The sequence below is a fragment of the Pithys albifrons genome, chromosome 2 (assembly GCF_047495875.1).
Source record: "Pithys albifrons albifrons isolate INPA30051 chromosome 2, PitAlb_v1, whole genome shotgun sequence".
Lineage (NCBI taxonomy): Eukaryota > Metazoa > Chordata > Aves > Passeriformes > Thamnophilidae > Pithys > Pithys albifrons.
In genome coordinates this window covers 18,521,679-18,540,569 of record NC_092459.1, presented here as the reverse complement: position 1 = coordinate 18,540,569, position 18,891 = coordinate 18,521,679, and the positions used below count along the sequence as shown (strand labels likewise).

Here is an 18,891-nt window from a genome sequence, read left to right as displayed (position 1 = left end):
GAGAGCAAGAAAGACTTATTTCTCATGACATTTGAGGGTTTTGATGAATTAGCTAGTAAGGAAATTATAATATAGCAAAGGAACAACAGAACCAAGGCAGGCTGTTTAAGAGATTGGAGACAATTTGCCAAAGTCACTGTTGCCTTGCGCACACTTTTCCTGTGAAGTTGATGTCCAAAACTGAGCTAACAGTAAGATATGCCAAAGGAGGAGGATGTTTAAGGAGAAGAAAGTAGATGAGTCAGAAGCAAATGCCTAGTGTTTTTAAAGTACAGCACTGTCATGAATGAGTATCATCAATGTAAACAGTATCATCTTTCATTGTAAATTGTGTGCATTTTCCGTGCGTTCTTGGTCAAGTCTATGAACTGGTGGTGTGAGACTCCTTGGGGAGCTCTCTCATGCTGAGTCTCTCAGCCTGCACATACTGTTTTTTGTCGTGGGGATTCTTTTGACCTCACTCTGTATAGAACTATATTATCTACGTTAAGAAAGTAAATGCAATATAAAGCATGTAGCAGGAATGAGAGTAAAGTCTTTATTGAAAGCAGAAGGGAAAAGAGCTTATCTTCCTCCTCAATGCATTCAGAAAAGTTGACTTTGACATTGCAGTACTGAAAGACATTCTAATCATAAAAGTAAGGTTAGAGCCACTCAGGTATCTCAGAATTTGAAGGGTGTAATATTTCATTGTTCGCAGTTCTAAAACACTTATTACAGATCTTCTTATTTACAGCTCTCATGTCTCTTTTGAATCCACAGAAGAGGAATATCAAGGGCAAACCAAGAGAAAGCGCGTTCGAAGGAAGAAACAAAAGAGCAATTTGCAAATCTCTAATAATTTACATGGAGAACAAACAAATTCTGGAATGCAAGAGACTCTTGTTCAAGATAATTTACAGCTGCAGCAGAGAGACAGTCCCAAAATAAGCAAAAACAAAAAGAGGAAAATGAAAAAGAAGCGGCAGAAAGAAAAAAAGAGAGCAGCTGGCTTGGTAACAAAAACTACCAGTGTGGATTTTACATATCAACCTGACAAAAACAACAGAGAAGAAGCAGAGGGCTTGAAAGACATAGATGAAAAGGCAGATAGCGTTCTGGACTTCCTGCAGGCAACACAGCAAATTTATTTTGCTGACAGTATGTACCACTCTTTCTCGTCTCTTTTCATGAGTATTATGGCGCAGGAGAAAATGGATGTGCGTTTATTTTATTACTGCTGTAGAGTGGGGCAAATCTACTAGAGAATTGTCCCTCTTGAACTCAGTAAGACATGCGAGTGCTTAGTATTTGTCCCACTTTCTGGTGTGTACATGAATATGTAAGAATCCACATCAGTAGAGAAAACCTGCGGTTCTTTGTTTCTGTCTTTGAAAATTTATATGTGATATTTCTTGCTCTTTTCATAAACATACACATCCACTTGCAGCAAGTGGTTAAAATGGGCCAAATTCTTCTTTCCTTTGCAAGCAAACATCCGGAAGGATTACTTCCTTTCAGAGAACTTCAAATGAGAGCAATTGCTATCCTAAACTACTTTCATGCTTCGCATCTCTTAACCAACCTACTTTTCAGAATGTTTTCCTTCCCAGGAGGAGATTTATTTGTATTATATAAGGAAATCTAGACAGACAGCATGCAAGAGGAAAGGGGAAGATACTGTTGGCACTGGGAATATCTATTGGCATAAAACACTTCTGAACAAGATGAATGGGAGCTGATGCTCTATGCAGGTTGATAGTACTTGATGTTATCCCTAATGGCCTATCAGATGTTTATCTGGTCACTGAGAAGCTGAAGGGAAAATATTAAGCAGCTCACCTCTCTGTATGAGTCCATCTTAAGTAAGAGTTGTTGGCTCCTAGTCCTGTAAAATTCATCTTTAGACTACAAAATTACTTTAAACACCCTGTAAGATAATGTTAAGGATTTCATGTTAATTTTTTTGTTATTTTTTTTCAAGATTTATATATAGAATTTTCTTTGCTTACCGTTAATTCTTTCTGCTGCCTCAAGTCTTCATAATAAGCCTAGCATTAAAAAGCTATTCTGTTTTTGGTTAATGTATTTCCATCACCAAAAATAAGAATTTTACTGCTTCACTGCATGGCTAAGTAAATGTAAGCTAAGCTACATACATTTGCTGTAGTGAAACTCCAGAGTAACTGAGCAAGATTGCAAACTCTTCAAGTTCTGCTGTTAATACATGACCCAGAACAGAAACCTGATCAACTGTTCACAGCTGTGTTGCATCTTGAGTTTTAAGAGTGCTGTTGAGCTTTCAGCTTTCCTGGAAGTCCAGATCAGGGTTTGACAGTTTTTGTCAGACTGACTGGCCCTAGTTTAAAAGCAGCAGATTGAAGTGTTGAGCGAGTGAGGACCTTGGAATCCACAGAGAGGAATTCCTAGGTAAAAGGAAGTTCATCTGCAGATAAGATGTGACATGCATAAATCAGAGTGAGACTTACCTTCTTGTTAGTCAAATCCCAGTTCAGATTTGACATTATCCTATTTGCCTTTTCTAGTTTAATGTCTTTAACACTCCCTGTTTCTTTTAGATAAAATTGGAAGCCATTACTGTTGGAAGCATTCTCAAATGGTCACATTGGATTATACTTCTAGTACATAGGTTAAAAAGCCAAATCAGGAAAATTCTGTTCTTCTCAGTTGGCTTGCTGGTAAAAAACAGCAGAATTAAAGGGAGTCTGGTTAAAGGGACAGACTACACATTGTTACTGGAAAAGAAGAATTTATGCTTTAGTAGTGTTTAAACAATATATGCCCTTCTCTGCTGTCTTCATGCTATTATACCTGCATTTTAAATAAAAAACATAAAGGTGCAATAACAAGATAATTGGTTGCCTCTAGAAGAGTGTTGCAGTAGTTCCACAGAGCTTCCCTGTCTCCAGATGTGTGTGCATTTTTATAATACATAGTGTGTTGGAAGCAAAACCAGTGCTTTGGCCTCAGCACAGTTTCTTCATCGCACTTTCATCCTCTGCTAATTTTGAAAATTTTAGATTCCTCTTCCATTATGAATCCTTTTGTCCTGTTTACTTATTGAATTTTGTAGTTTTCTTACCATTGTTTTAATATTTAACAAAAAGTGGGAGGAGCAAGCTGCTCTTTAGTACCTGATGATTGTCAGTTGTTCTAAAAGAAAGATGCTGTCTTTGAAAAGAAAGTATAATTAAGAAAATTTTTCTCTATGCTCGCTGAATATTTTTAACATAGTTTTCCAACTGTTTTTCCAGAGAAATCAGAACGCACAGATGCTGCTGTAAATTCAGCAACTGCCCAAGAGCTCTTACAATATCTCGAATCTCGCACCATCTCTTCCTCAGATGTGACTCATCTACATCAATTGAAATCCCTTGTATTGCTACAGGATATTGAGAGATTGAAGGATGCTTTGAAACAATTCCAAGAACAATCCATGATGCTTCCTGGTAGGTACCATCAGGTACTATTCACTCATGTTCGTTCACTGATGTTTTTTGTGTGGATCTAAATTCACATCACTTTTTTAAATTATTATTATTATGAAGCTGTAAATAATTATATAGTGGTAAATATATGCTTATATAAGATTATAAAGTATAATTCTTTCAAAAAATACAGTAATTTCCCCATTTCCCATTTGGTTACAATCAGTACAGAATCTTTTCTCACTTTGCAGCAACTATAGAATACAAGATGATTCAGGGTTTTGAACCAATATTTTTTTAAATCTAAAGGGTTTTAAGAGTTAATCCTATTTAAAGCATATTTTCCCTTAATAGACTTTTTAAATCATGGGACTTAACTGTTTATGTTGGAGATTTCACTCATCCAGTTAAGGATTAATTTTACATGCATAAGAATCAATAAACCCCAGTATTTTATTTCTTCCTGGTCACCTACATGCCCTCTTTAACACAAGTTTTGCAAGCGAGATTTTGATTTCCAGCTTTGTGTTTTTTTAAATATAAATGTCTGGTTAAAGTTTGTAAAAAATACTGTTGATGATGTAAAAATGTGAAGTCACTCTTTATAACAAATTATATTCTAAATTCATTCATAAAAAGGAAAATTACTCTGTTACTAAATCTTTTCATCCCTGAGGCACAAGTCTGATTTCCATGCATGCTCCTTCTGTTCTCTATTATAACCTCTGTAATTTTAGTAGAATCTCTTCCTGTACAGTTAATAGTTCCTCAAGTGAATGTGGGATCAGCATGTAGTTCATAAAAGGAGTAATGATTCAATTTCCATGTAGTCTTCATTTAAAAAGTCATTATTACTTGTCATTAGAAATTGTGTTGCAGCATCAGACAAATCTACAAGATGTGCTGAATTTTCTTGCCTCCCAAAGAATTTAATCAGAATTGAGAGCACTTGGTTGTGGAATAAAAGAATCTCAACCATTTTCGGTTGTGCTACAAGTCTTGTGAAGATGGTAACAGTGTGGTAACAGTGTAAATGAGGTGATGCCTATCAGAGCCTTAGCACAGCATTGGAGATGAGACAATTGCTTGTAACATCATTGAATAATTCACATCATGATTGTGGCATCAAGACTGGAGCCTTCTGAATTCTGTGTGTTGTAAAAGCACAGAAAAGAAGAGAGTTCCAGCTTGTAGAATTCAGAGCTGATACATTTTGAAAAGGACACTCCTAGGAAAGTACATGTGTATTCTTTTAAGGATAGATCTGGAGTATGACAACCCTTAAGGTTCTGATGGATATGAAGCATCTATATGAACACGGGGCAAAATCCTTCTGTTCATTTCAAGCCTACATTCTATAATCTTTATTACAATTACAGTCTCATTGGATGTAATACATGTGTGCAAACCAAGCAGAACTCAACAGTTCTATTGGCCCTCTATTGAAAGACCTAATTCAGCTTCTGTCAATTAAATCAAAATGGAACTGTTGAAGTGACCACATTCAGGATTTTCTTTATAAGCCTTATCCAAATTCTCTGCAGTACAGTTGGAATACTGTCGGGGTTTGTAGCCCTGAGGCAAGTTCTCTCTTGACTTTTATATAGCAGAAATGCCCAGCTAAAGAGAGAATACCAAAGCAAATTTAAAACCATAATTTTCTGACGCATGTATTTGTCACTTGAAAAAGCAAAAAACAATTTTCTGAGTGACTTTTAAAATCCATTAATGTTTCTGCTGGTACAGCCTGGAATTGTTTACTCTTCCAGTTGATTTTTTTCCCAAGTAACTGTTGTCACTCCAGGCTTAATTATTTTAATCTTATTCCAAGTTCACAGACATGTAACTGTAGTAGTTGATTTGATATTCATGATATACAACAACATAAGAAAGAGGAAAATACATCAGTATAAATTATTAAAGGTTAATTAAACACCTGCTAGATATTAATTTGCCTCAGCAGAGTTTAGCAATACATTCCATTTGTAATTCAGGAATTGCAGTAAATGAAAATAACATGTTCTGAAATTTTAGTTTAAATTAGGCCTTAAACTCTACTTTTTTTTCCTCCTTTTGGCTCAAAACCAGATTTTCTTGTCCAGCATGAGTTTTTTTTATATTTTATGTTTCATTCCCAATGAACAGGTGATAAAAGCTAAGAATTATTACAAAAACTTATTATCTCAGCAAATTCAAGTTCTTATTATAGAAATACAAGTTAGGGCTGTTTATGAAGATAAAATTGTACCTTATATCATAGTAATCTTTTTTTTTTACAAGTTTGTCTGATTATCTTGCCTTTTTTCTCTTTATTTTTACTGGTATGTGATGTACAAGAAGAGAAAGTAATTTAATATTAGCTTGATAAAAAAATAAGTTAAATTTAGGAAGTGTATTATTTTTGCAAAATAAACATTTTATTTGCTGTGGTTCAAGAAGCAATATGTTAACCCTTTTTCCCATAGTTCTGATTCTACTTAAGATGCCAGCATCAAAGGAGTCATGATTGGTGCTGTTCTGTTCAGTTTTATTTTGAATTCCAGGAAGGGAAGAGTAAGAAAAAAATGAGAAGTGGTCCATCTCTTTCATATAAGTGCACATTCTCCATTAGTAAAATTTACACATACCATTATATGTCTTTTATTTCCTCATATATATATATGTTATGGTTTTATCTAACCTTCCACTGGGGTTACCAAGGCCCACTAGGCAGGTGTATGCCTACTGATGATAAATGTGCTTTTCTTGGTAAATTTTACAGACCCTTTAGACTAAAGCCATGGAGCTGCTCAAGGTCTGCAGATTACAAATTGCAAACCACAGGTGGAATACCATATTTTGGTATTTGTTGCACATCTCTTAGCATGTTATTCAGATTGGGAATCATGTTGCAACCAAAAGAAAAAAGAAACAAATAAGTTTCAGGTTTATCTTAAGCTTTATATCCCAATATTTACAGTCATATCAAAGAAATTACTAAGGAGATTGAAACAGAAAAATTATTAACATTAGATATCTTTAACCCTTCACCTAAATGAGAAAACATATTTAAATAAGAAATCTCTATGGTTGAGATTCTTGTTCTTCTGTCTAGTTGTCATCCTCCATCAACTAACCTTGTACTTTGTACTTCAAGTTACTCTATCAAAGTTGATGCATTTCAATGATCATACAAAGCTGAGGTTGTTTGGGAGTGTTTGTGGGAACATAATTATTTAAAGTGTCATTGTTCTCATAATGTAAAAGATAACAAAATGTACTATTTCTATTTCCATTTCCACTCATTTGTTAATCTTTAACAAAAAGTACTTACTTCTGCCTAAAATCTTCTTTAAGTGCCAGGAAGAGAATGTTTAGAAGCCACATAGATGTGGATTTGTCAGGATGGGGGCTTTGCTTATCTCTGTCAGAAAGTCAGTGGCTGTTTGCAAAAGCAAGCCAGAGCCCTTCATGATCCTGCACAGTGCAGTGGGCAAAGGGGAAGAGCTGTGACTAGAAGTAATTGCTCCCTTTACTGGTTGGAAACTGGAACTGTTGAAATGAGATCGACTTAATTCCTATTTCACATCAATTATTAAAGCCAGGTGATCGCCTAATTAGAAAAAAAGTCATTATCTCCTAATTTATGAACTCATTTATGAGCTTCTACTCATCAACTTCATTCCATTATCTATTAACATTCTTGCTTTGTTGGTTAGTTTCAGATCTCAAACATACTTTTCACTGGTTGCCTGGGAAATTATCACTTATGGCAGAGCTTGAAGCTTCTTTTAATTGCCTTTTTTTGAGACTTGTCCATTATATATGTTTTCATTGCAGGGGGGAGTGCATTTTGCAGACCAGAAGTAATACAGTTGCTGTGTGCCTACAGTGCACCGAGGCTGGATACACAGAGGCCTTAAAATTATTAAGGTTACACTTCTTTTTATGGAGTAACATTCAAAGAAAAGGAAAAGAAATTTAAAAAACACGTTAGTATAACATTATAGAATAACTTTTAAATATGCTTATGATGTGATAAGTACTGTGGAAAGTTCTATCATTAAAAATCAATAAAGTCATATAGGTAATCTCTGAATTAAGACAAACATTGTTGCATTTTGAGGCTTTATTGTAGTTATCTGTGCAGGATAACTCATTCTCAGCTGGCACTTACAGGTACTACTGCAAGTTCAATAGTGATGTGTGAAAGTTCTCTCCAGACAGAAAGAAGTGGAGATGCCCTCCTCTGTCCTTGCCCATATGATCATGGCATTTCAATCTCCTTTTTTTCTGAATTATTGAATCACAGCAAATAGGACATTTCAAAATATAGGAAGAAAATTTCTCCTACAAATGACTGACCTAAAATAAAAGGCACGTGCTTATATAGAAATTCATACATATCAGTCCTCAAGCCCCAGTGTCTGCATTGGGTTTACCAAAATGGTAATATTGAATGGAAACAATTGCTTGTACAAGTCTTTCATGTTCAGAAATGTCATGGAGATATTTCAGGAGGGGTTTTTGTTTTTTTTTTTCAGATCATACTAAGGTAGCCACGTCTCTGTTTCACTACTGGATTACAGATATCCTTCCTGTGAAGAACAGGAAATAAAGCCTTGACTGCGTCCATATGCACAGGGCTAAAATTTAATATACAAATTCATAAACAGGTAGCAATTGTTCAGGAAGAGCAGTGTCAATACACATTCTGCACCTTCAGGTAAATGATTTTTTTTATGTTTTATAATCTTCAGAAGACAATAAACAAGTTAAAACTACATGTGACTTGTGTTTAGTTCATCAGGAATATCCATATGCTGTGTAGTCTGTGTCTTCAGCTGGATTAGCATTTACATTTCTCTTTAGGCTAAGGGACTTAATTGGAATGATGAAGTTTGGATCAGCTATTTTGTTTAAGAAGTAGTTAGGGTTAGGTCTTTTCTTTGTAAATTTATCATTCCTTTCTGGCAGTTATATTTCTTGACTTTTTTGTCTATCTGCTTGCCTGGAAAACAGAACTATATTTATATATTTAAACCTAAGCAACAATACCTCTGAGGAATGTATTTTTGCTGAATAAACTGCTAAATTGTGGAAATGGGTATATTTCTACATGTGGGTAATGGCAGTACTGTTTGGATTTATGCAGAAACTTGGATGTTGTTTTCAGAAGTATTCCATGGCTCAGCCTGTTACAATCTGATGGGTTTGACTGACTGCAGAGTTATGGGGCTGTGTTCTCTCACTGATTACTGTGTAATCTGCCTACTACTGTGTAGTCTTTCTGCAATTGAATTTATCCATGTGTAGGTCCATGGTTGTAAAATGTTTTGGAATCATGAATTAAAAAATGTTTTGTAAGTAAGAGGCCCTTTTTTCAGCTGAATCATTTATCTGATAGATAATACATTGCAAACCATGTCTTATAGCTTGGTGTGTTAGCTTCCTCATCAGTCAGATAGGGGCAACATGTATATTTCCTCCCAACATGGAGATGTACTACTGATGAGACTGTATTGCATGGTTTTTTGCTTTGTTGTTTTGGGCTTTTTAATATTGCCTGATATATAACCTGTTGCAAGGCATTGGTTTAGTGATGCTCAAAGATTTGTAATAAAAGTACAACTGTACCGCCTTCTCATTAATTGAAGAAGTTAAAAGGGGTTCAGTAACACACCAAAGCATTTCAGGTGAAGAAAAACTGGTCTTATTGCTAAGGCAGTGATGTGGAGCTTTGAAGAACTTGAGTTTGGTCTTTATGTGCTAGAAAAGATGTGTAAACCAGACTTTGCAGAGACGTATTCTCTGCATTAATGCTCCCGACTTACTAACACATAGGCATGAAGTGTACCTGTGACTTCTCAATGAGATCCTGTGTGCCTCAGTCCCATATTTAGAGAAAAGAAAATATGCTTGAATGTGAAGCACTTTGATACTCTCTTAACAGACCCATGGGAAATTAATCACTTCATCCTCAGATTAAGGTTTGAATGTCACACAGTAAATGAGGCCTAGGAACTGCTAAAAAGATACACAGTAACTCATTAGGTAAACATCATTTGTCCTAAACACTGAATATGAAAAAAATAAATGAGTTCATGTAATTAAAGACAGAACTTCAAAACAAAAATACAAACCAGGTCAAATAAGAACCACAAAAACCACTGTAGTGCCTGCCTTTCCTGATACTTAAGTGATGCTTCTGAGGGATGTTATAAGGCTGTTCCCTTGGGTACACCTGGCAATTCCTCCTCCTTGTTGTCTGGATCCCAGGCTGGTGCACCTGGAGATCTGGACATCTCTCCCTTACATGCCAGGGTAGGTGAGTGCAGTTTTTCACATTTCAATGCAAAGATTTCTTGCCTCATCTGTATTAATATAAAGTTATTACCTGTAAGCATCCTCAGAACAATCAAAGCTTTATGAACCCAACCCTGCCTGCCTGACACTGGGCAGCACATAGGCTGGAAGAATTTTCAACCTCTGCTGCGAGGACCACACTTAATAGCAACAAAAGAACTTTCTCTACAGAGCTCCCAAAATAACTTTTATTAATACAGGTGTGTGGCAGTTATTGCGGGTTTTGCACTGCCAGTGATAACATTTAGCTGCATGATTGTATTTAAATTGATGACCAAAAACCCGAAAAGAAACCAGCACAAAACACATTCTACAGAAACAAGCACACCAAACTTAAGTTTCAATACAACAGTGTACCCCCCACAACAAACTTTACTAACAACAGAAAACTACTAACCAGAAATATAACAACCTAAAACACAAATCTAGAATCCCCCTCAGTAACACAGAGCAACAAAATGACCTGCACATCCCCTTCTCTGTAACACAAAGCAAAAGGAAAGAATAGAGCTGTTTCCCATTAACACACAGGTTAAAAAGGAACTACACACCTTAAAGGAACGCAACAACTAATATCAAGTGAGATATATACCAGTAAGTTACAAGGTGTAAGGCAAGTTATAATTATTAGTAGCAAAACACAGTTAGTAAATAAGCTGCCAGTAAAGATATATCCCAGTGAAAGCATCAAAGTAGCTGTGAGGTAAAAGTGAAAGCATATTGTAAGGGTATAAGGTACTGTATAAGGTGTAACATTACACGCATAGTATAAGACAGAAGGTATAAAGTAATAGGTGTTGTAAGAGAGTAAAGTATAAGATATAAAATATAAAGTATAGACAGTACATGGTTTTCTCATCCCTACATTTTCCGAAGAGATGGGAGAAGACAGGGCAGCTGCTTTCAGCTACCTCTGCAGAGACAGTTGCATTCCTCCCCAGTTTTTGCTCATGCCCAATTGCTTTTATACTGTTTTTTAATCTTGAGTGGTTTGGGTGGCTTCAGTCAATAATTGGTTTTGGGGTGATAGACAGCATAGGCCTGAAGGGCTCCCTGTATTCCTAGAAGATATCGCAGAGGAGAGCCATGTCATCTCTACAACACTCTACCTTTTGTTAATCTTATCAGTTTGGCTTTAGCACTTTTGGAAAGCCACTTGGGTGTTTTTGACAGTTGTTCTGGGTGCATCCCTCCAGGAGTCTTGAGGCGTTTCCCTCAACTCATCAAGAATTTATCAGGGCCATCACCCCACAACATTTCCAGGTTCAAACCGTCGCACTGCTTAATATGTGTCTTGGAGGCTCCCACACAACACTCATGGGTGACTACACAGGCCTTTGATCCCTTGAATACCAGCACAGGCCCCCAGCCTCTGTCCCATGCCTTCCTGGGTCCCAGGCTCTATGGCTCTCCTACTCACCAGATACTCCACTTGACCTGCTATCACACATTCACACACTCATTTCACAAGAACTCATGTACTTTTGTCACAGCTTTGTTTATTGCTTTAATTTCTCTTTATTATTTCCCTTTCAGGGCTTGGCCATTTCTCATAAACATAGAATGGTTTGAGTTAGAAAGAGCCATAAAGATCATCAAGTTGCAACCCTGCTGCCATGGACAGGGAGACACCCTCTGCTAGACCAGGTTGCTCAGTATAAAAGTGTTTTCTAAAATACCACTGAGTTCTAAATATCTGTATATAGAGGAACAGATTTTGGTATCTTTGTCAAACAGAAGTATTTTCACAGAATCACAGAGTGGGTAAGGTTGGAAGGGACCACAGTGGGATTGTCTGGTCCAATCTCCCTGTTCAAGCACGTTAAAATTTTGTATTATCCCAGAATGTGAGTAAAATTTCTCAGGTCAAATATGTACTTTGCTTGGATCAGGTAATAATGGAGAAAAGATTTCTTTCAGTCTTTCTTTTTTCCCTTTGCTTTTTACCAGTGAAAGAGCCTTATATTCTGTGTAGAAATCATTTGGCCTGAGTAGAGCAAGCCTGGGACCAGTTTCATACATAGTGAGTTGGCTGGCGATATCTGATGTCTTTGTAAATGACCTGTGATAGCAGCTGAAGCTTGCATTTATCAAATCTGCCACTATTGCACTAACAGGGATTATGAAGAGGAGAGGATAAAAGATGTTGAAGAGTTTAGAAAATTGAAACAAATTCAAGCAGATAAATTGTAAACTGTAATTGTAGATAAATGCAATTTCATGAGTGTATTTGTTTCCGAAACAAACGTTCCCAACAACAGTGTGCTGATCTGCAACGTGCGTGAGGACACTTAACAGTAATACACAAAAGAACAGAGCAGAAAGTTCCTTCAGCATAGCAATGAAACATTTATTCTTTTGGATTTTCATGCTAAATGTATAAATGGCAAAGGAGCTGGCCTTGAATTTTTGCTTCTTCAGCACCATTCAGTTTAATGAATGTACAGAATCATGTGGAATTTCTGAGGCGTGGAAGAGTTTTTCAAGTGGACTTTGCATCAGAAAACTTAAGGCATAACTGTACAGACACTATTATGAGCATATTTCAAACTTCTGGGAAGACAGAAATTTATAATTTTAGTTTTAAAATCTACATGGACTCCAAGAGTAGGAAGAATTTAAGGATCAACTGGAAGGTAATCTGCATGTGTCTTCAGAGTAAACTTTCTAGTTTGCATAATTGAGCACTGCACAGTAAGTATGGATCATCAGCACAGTGTGAGAAAAGTCGGGCTCTGACTGGGCAGTTGTCCCTTACTGGTGAGTACAAGGAAGGCCACAGAAGCTGAAGTCATTTGAAGCATCTGGAGTAATGAATAGTTGGCCACTACACTTGTATGCAAGGGTATGAGTTCAAAACCATTATCTCTATATATAGGTACATTTTATTCTTAAAATTGCCTATAAGACCTTAATTTTTCTCTTTTGTGGATATGTAATGTGGGAATCAATTTCTAATGTTACAGAATTTTACTGCTTTGTAAGTGGTGCAATATTTTATACAGTGCTTTACAATCATGTAGAGTTATAAATTCCTTAATGTGCTTTCTATGACAGCTGGCTTTTCTCTCCTACACCACTACTTAATGGGCTGAATCTCTGAAATGACCTCTAGGGGAAAAAATACTTTAAAAAAATTTAAAAAATTGGTGAATGGCAGCATGAAGGCAGAAGATTTTTAAGCTGTCTTTGACCGAAGAAAGCATATTCCACCCAGTAATAGAAGGAATATCATAAAACCAGCCTACAGATGTAGAGTGGAAAATGGTGTGTGTTATGTATGTACAGTATGCTACACATTCATAACAAAGAGTGGTAGTGGAAATGACAGCAAACAGTATGTTTGGGGAAATGTATTATATTTAATATGTAGGCAAACGTCAGGTTATAGGTGTGCGGGTTTTTTAATTAATTGCTTCAGCCCTAGATTGCACCTTAGGAGTGCTGCATTGCACGTGTTTATGCAGCTAATTAAGCCTTGCTATTACCTGCTTTATCCTCTGCATTGCATATAATTAAACTTTGTTGTTTTAGACTATTAAATATATGCTGAATTAAGGACATGGGGAGTGATGTATACAGAAAAAGCAGAAATTTACGGATGCTGTATTGTTTTCTCATCTGTAAGGATCAAGGAAAAAGCTATATATTCTGTGATTATTTGAAAAGAGTGCATATGTACCACAGTCAGTGAAGGTCAAATATATAGCTTTAATAAGGATGTTCTCCAAGTTGAATGCCTTACTTTTTAGAATTAATAGTCTGCAGTCATTTTAATGAACTGCATATTCTTGTAAAATGTATAAGCAAGCTGTGGTTCTCTTTTACATTATTACTGCAAGGTTACATCCTAGTTTAGGATACATAATGCAAAAAAAAATGTGTCATCTAAGGTTGAAGAGGACTACACAAAGAGGAGGAACGAATCTGGTTCAATACCTTCTTTTCTTTTGCATCAACTCTAGAGTGCTGTAGATTGCATCAAGTAGAGGCTGCTTTTCTTACAATATCTTTGCCAGTCTTCTTAGTCCCTCATTCAGCACACAGATGATTGCTCTATCCCTGTCAGCCTCTAGTGGTGTCTTCCCTCACCCGTTTGCTATATCTTCAGGTTTACACATTTATGCTTTTTCCCACAATGCCTTCCACAGCTCTTTACAGAACAGTCTTTCTATTGTCTTCCATCTTTAAAGCTCTTCTTTGCTGTGATGCTGCTCAAAAGCTTGGCCATAGCTAGGTCAGCAGTGTGCTAGGACAACTGCCTACTGTGCTGACTAATGCTGCTTATTGTCTGTTTACTCCCACATCGATCTGCCTGTTTTCTCCCATTTTCTCCTTTCCTAAACGAATGTCAGTTTGATCCAGGATTTGCCCTGCTGGACAGCACCAGCATGGCAAATTCCTATTACATCTGAGGTGACAGTGTGCCAGGGAAATAGGACAGACTTAACTACAGTCGAGACCATGCTTGAACATATAAGAAAGGCTGCTGATAGTTTAAAATGGCTTCATAAGCTACATTGCAAACATGATCAGTCTAGTAAAATGACAGCCTGGTTCTCCGTATCAGGCACTTTGAAGGCAGCATTCTGCAGCTTGCTAAGGAGAGCTTGGAGGCATGCAGGGTGGAATTCATTTCTCCTGACTTTGGACATCTACAGTGTAGATGTTTCCATCTGAACTCCCTATCCTAGAGAACTTTGTAATCACTGGGATTAAAGATACTTGTAATAGCCCTGTATAACTTACTGCTACTGGACTCTATTTTAGAATAGGAACAATGGTACCAATGGGAGTGCTTACATCTTTATGTTGACTGTTATGGGAGCATAAACAGGTAAGTCAGATGGAACCATCTGCATTATAGGCATCTAGATCTTGTTAAAAAAAGAGAATAAAAAAGATCAATTACTGCGTCTGAGAAAAGGACAGGAATGTGCATGTTGCATGACCAAAACATCACCTATTCCTGGTGCTGGTCTGTCAGTGGCAAGCTCCTTCAGCTTGAACAGGGCTGTGACCCCCCTCTCCTTGCTGCTTTCATGTCTTCTCCTGGGAAGCTACTGTCTGGGAGTGGTAAAGTGAGAAGAGTAAGGAGCTGTTGTACAGCTGTGCATGGAACTCACCCACCACAAACTGAGGAGGTGATTCTTTTCTTCTTGTTCCCTTCATGTGATCATGCATAAAGCAACCTCCACCACTTCTCAGGTAGGCTCAGTAAAAGCTTGCTGTGTGATGTATTCCTCCTCCCAGTAACAATAATCAAGAAGAAGTGAATACAATTGCACAAAGAAGGAGTAACCATTGCTAGGAGTATCAGACTGCTCAGCCATTACTTGTGGTTTAGAGAGGAAATCAATAGCAAATATATTTTTTTCAGGATCACAGTACTAATCACTGAACTCTCTAGACATAATGATAGCTGTTTGATCTTTGTCTGGCATGTGGGAGCTTAAAGTGAAGGTCATGTTCAAATCTGATGGGAATTCAGGGAAAGCAGCTTTGCTTATTACAGTGACTATAGTGCTGGATGCTATTTACATTGGTAAACAGTTTAAAATACCTGACATGTTATTCAATTAAATCTGTGATTGCAAACTGACAGACCAAAGTTCATTGATTTTTTCCAACCACATTAAGCTAAGTACATGGCACGGTGTTTCATTAGCCCGTCTTCTTAACCCTTTCACCTTAATTCAATTACCCAGAGTAAAATTAATGTGTAAAATATTAAATAACTCTAGATTTCTGAATTATAATACATTGTAACAATGTATTCATCTTGATAGTTTCTGGCATATATATTTATTACTTTATGATTTGCAGTCTGCTAGAAATCACATTGTTATCCAGATGGGAAAAGTCACTCAGAAAATTTTTTCTCTATAGTCATTCAGTGAATTGATAGATTCATAAAGGGGAAGACTGAGAAGGACATGAGATTATCTTCTCTGACCCCATCTAGATCTCTGGCCATACATTTTCCCTTTACTTCAAGGTGAAGACCAGGCTGACAAAAGCACAGTTGGTAGTTTTTGCTAAAGCACATCATCTGCAGAGACAGGCAAGCTTGATTTAAAGACATCAAGAAATGAAGACTTAGCCCCTTCTCTAGTCATTTATTCCAGTACTCAATCACTTTTACACTTAAAATCATGTGCCTTATTTTAAATTTGAATTTGTCCAGGTTTAACTTTCAGCCATTAGTTCTTGGTATGCTTTTCCTTACTAGAATAAGTACTCCCCCACTAGCGACTATTTTCTGTCTGTGAAAGTTTTTGAACACTGTAATCAAGCTACAAGGCAAGATTTCTGCTACTCTAAATATTATCTCTAAATTAATTGAATTAAGGCATTTTCCGCATAAAGCCTTCAACTTGGTTTTCTGGCTTTAATACACTTTCTCCATTTTTTCCCCACCATTTAGAAAACAAGTATGCTGGAAATGAGCATAGAACTGCATTTAAAATCTCAGCAGTGCCAACTTTCATCCTCACTGTTTCATTGGCTTTGGATCAACTTCTTGCTGTAGTATTGTATAGGAAGTCCATGCTGAAATATTTTTCATAGTAGGAAAGTACTCTTGAAATTTATTGCTTTCCAGGATTTAGTCCTTGCTTCCATACTTCATGTTCATAAATGTCTGTCTTTCTCTTCGGCTATATTAATGTTAATATTTTTTTACTATATCTAGATCAGCAAATGATGGGTTGTGTTGTGTGCCTGTACTGCTTTCATTAGTATCAACTATCTGCTAATCTTGGTGTCAAATTGCTGCAAATTTTACCAGCAATGATTCCATGTTTGCTTCCAGATTCAGTAAAAACGCTGAACCAGTGTCCAGTTCTAGTACTAGTTTTTATGGGGTTCAAAGAGAAATGACATTGTTCAGTCTTAATTCCCTGTTTGTACCTCCTTTTTGAAAACAGAAAGCTGAGATCATCTAGTGGATTTCTAATGTATTTAACATGTATTTATTGTATTATATGCTCTTTTTGTTTTGATGAGAAAGTCATATGGCAATATGTGTAATGGTTGTCAACAAGTATTTCTTTAGTTTTCTACAAGAACAAGCTTTGATATTTCTTAGATAAGGGTAAAAGTCCAAACTAAAGACACTGTACAAAAAACTGTAAAACTGTGTTTAAGTATCTTTAAGGGGAAGCCAAACAATTGAAAAGCAATCAAAATAAATAGCCTTTCAAATCTGTCTTACAAGTTTTCAATTTGTTGTTTTGTGAGGAATTAGTTAAGAATGATTACTGTGTAATATTCTTGATTTTTAAACATCAAAGAAAAATTTGTATATTTTTCTTTTCTGCAAGAATTAGTTATGAATGTGTCTAGTGTTTGTATTATCTGTTGTGCTGCATTTCTTCTGACTGGTAATTGAGAAGGATCCCTGTAATAAGTTCATTAACTACTGATGAAAAACCCCTGGGTTTGAGATGTAGAAATTTGCTTATTAACTTGCATTCCCAGTTTTATAATGGAATATTGTCCTAGGTTGAGTTGGCAAAACGCCAGCTGTCCGGGACATAGTGAAAAAGGTTCCTCCTCCCCCCAACCAGCCAAGGGAAAAAGAAGAGGGAGAGGGAAAAAAAAAAACTTCAAACCAGGTTTATGCTGAAACTAACTACATGTATTTATACAGAAAAGAGAAAATTAAGAGGAAACTACAATATAACACACACTTACACAAGTTATATATAACAAGAAATAATTTCCCGCTTCCCAGTAAACACAAATTCTACTATTTTAACTACAAATCATTCTAGAGATGTCAGTTCTTCAGAGACAGACTTAAGCAGAGAGAAAAGCTAAGAACAAACATTTTACTTCCCTCAGATAACATGATGGTAAGCTGGTGCTCCGGGCTTGGGCCCCCATCCCTCCTGGGACAGCAGAGTGTCTTGCTGGCACCACAGCTGTGAAGCAACTGAACAAGCCACACCCACACACCAGCTCTTACCCCTTTTGAGATGATGTAATATGGTATGGAATACAATATTATTGGCTAGAAGAAGTCAGCTGTTAGCTAGCTCAGCCCAGCTCAAGCCAGCCGACAACCCCAGGCCTAATCTGAACTTTAAAGCCTAACTTCTTGGCCTACTTGGCTAAACCCATAACATATTCCACCCCTTATTTCATACCATATTACGTCACTCATATCTTAAATCTATCTATTCCCGCGCTTAAACAGTCTTTGTTCTTTCCAGGGCTGTCTGCCACCCCTCCATATTGTAGGCAATAGTCCATTAGGATGGAGTAGGTACTTTAGGCAGGAAAAAACAGTTCATCATTGGACACCAACACTAGTTCAGCTCAGGTCTTCTTCATCTGATGGTTTATGTCCTGCAACACAGAACTCAAAATGCAAGTTACCTTTTTTCCTCAAGGTTAAATGTCCTTGAGGCACACACTGGGATTATCCCATCCCCTTCTCAGGGGTCACTATACCCTCATTAGGGTCACCATCCCCACACTGAGGTTACAATCCCCACACTGGAGTCTCCATCCCCTTCTCAGGGTTCTCCATCCCCTTCTCAGGGGTTTCTATCCCCACTCTGGGGTCACTATCCCCTTCTCAGGGGTTTCACAATAGCAGATAACCTGGGAAATAATGTCCATGGTTAAATCCACCCCTCGGCCTCGTCCACCTGCAGGTGGCCTGAGGCATCATGGTCCCATCGAGCCAGAAACAACTCTCCCTTATGCTAGTCCAGGTGGGATGTTCCTCAGCTCAGCCTTTGGGCACATGAACATCCACATGATGAATCTCTACAGATTCTACTCAAGCAGCAGTGTCCTGCCACACTCCAACAGCCCACATGGGCCTCTCTATGCTTCAAGTAATCTTCTTTTATTGGTCCAGCCACCCTCAGGGGCACTGGCTGTCATCTACAAGTCAGTGTAGAGGTACAGTCTTGGCTATTTTTCTGGTTCAGCAATGTCCAGTAGACTTGGTTGTTTTCCTCCTCCTCTCGGCTGGAGGCAGGGCAGCTTAATTGCTGTTCTTGACTCTGTTCTGGGATCTCTGCTTCAACACGTGGACAGCTTTTTATCAGCTTTCTTACGTTTTGATTTCCATACTTGGACTTCAAGCACAGAAGTAGAT

The 18,891-nt window shown here is 37.2% G+C and overlaps 1 protein-coding gene across 4 annotated transcripts in view; it reads left to right on the top strand.

Moving 5' to 3' along the window:
* Window positions 1-18,891, top strand: part of ERICH1 (glutamate rich 1) — a 96,914-nt gene that overhangs the window by 60,564 nt on the left and 17,459 nt on the right. For 2 of the 4 annotated variants that reach the window (XR_011697108.1, XR_011697110.1), the window contains 4 exons: window positions 763-1,140; window positions 3,255-3,449; window positions 7,248-7,399; window positions 7,952-8,041. Coding sequence is in view for 1 of the 4 variants with exons in the window: in XM_071548425.1 (XP_071404526.1) it covers window positions 763-1,140; window positions 3,255-3,449; window positions 7,952-8,025 (647 nt within the window). In the remaining 3 variants the exon portion in view is untranslated. Of the gene's footprint in view, window positions 1-762; window positions 1,141-3,254; window positions 3,450-7,247; window positions 7,400-7,951; window positions 8,883-18,891 lie in introns of those variants that run through there. The other 2 variants (XR_011697109.1, XM_071548425.1) reach the window with 2 other exon arrangements.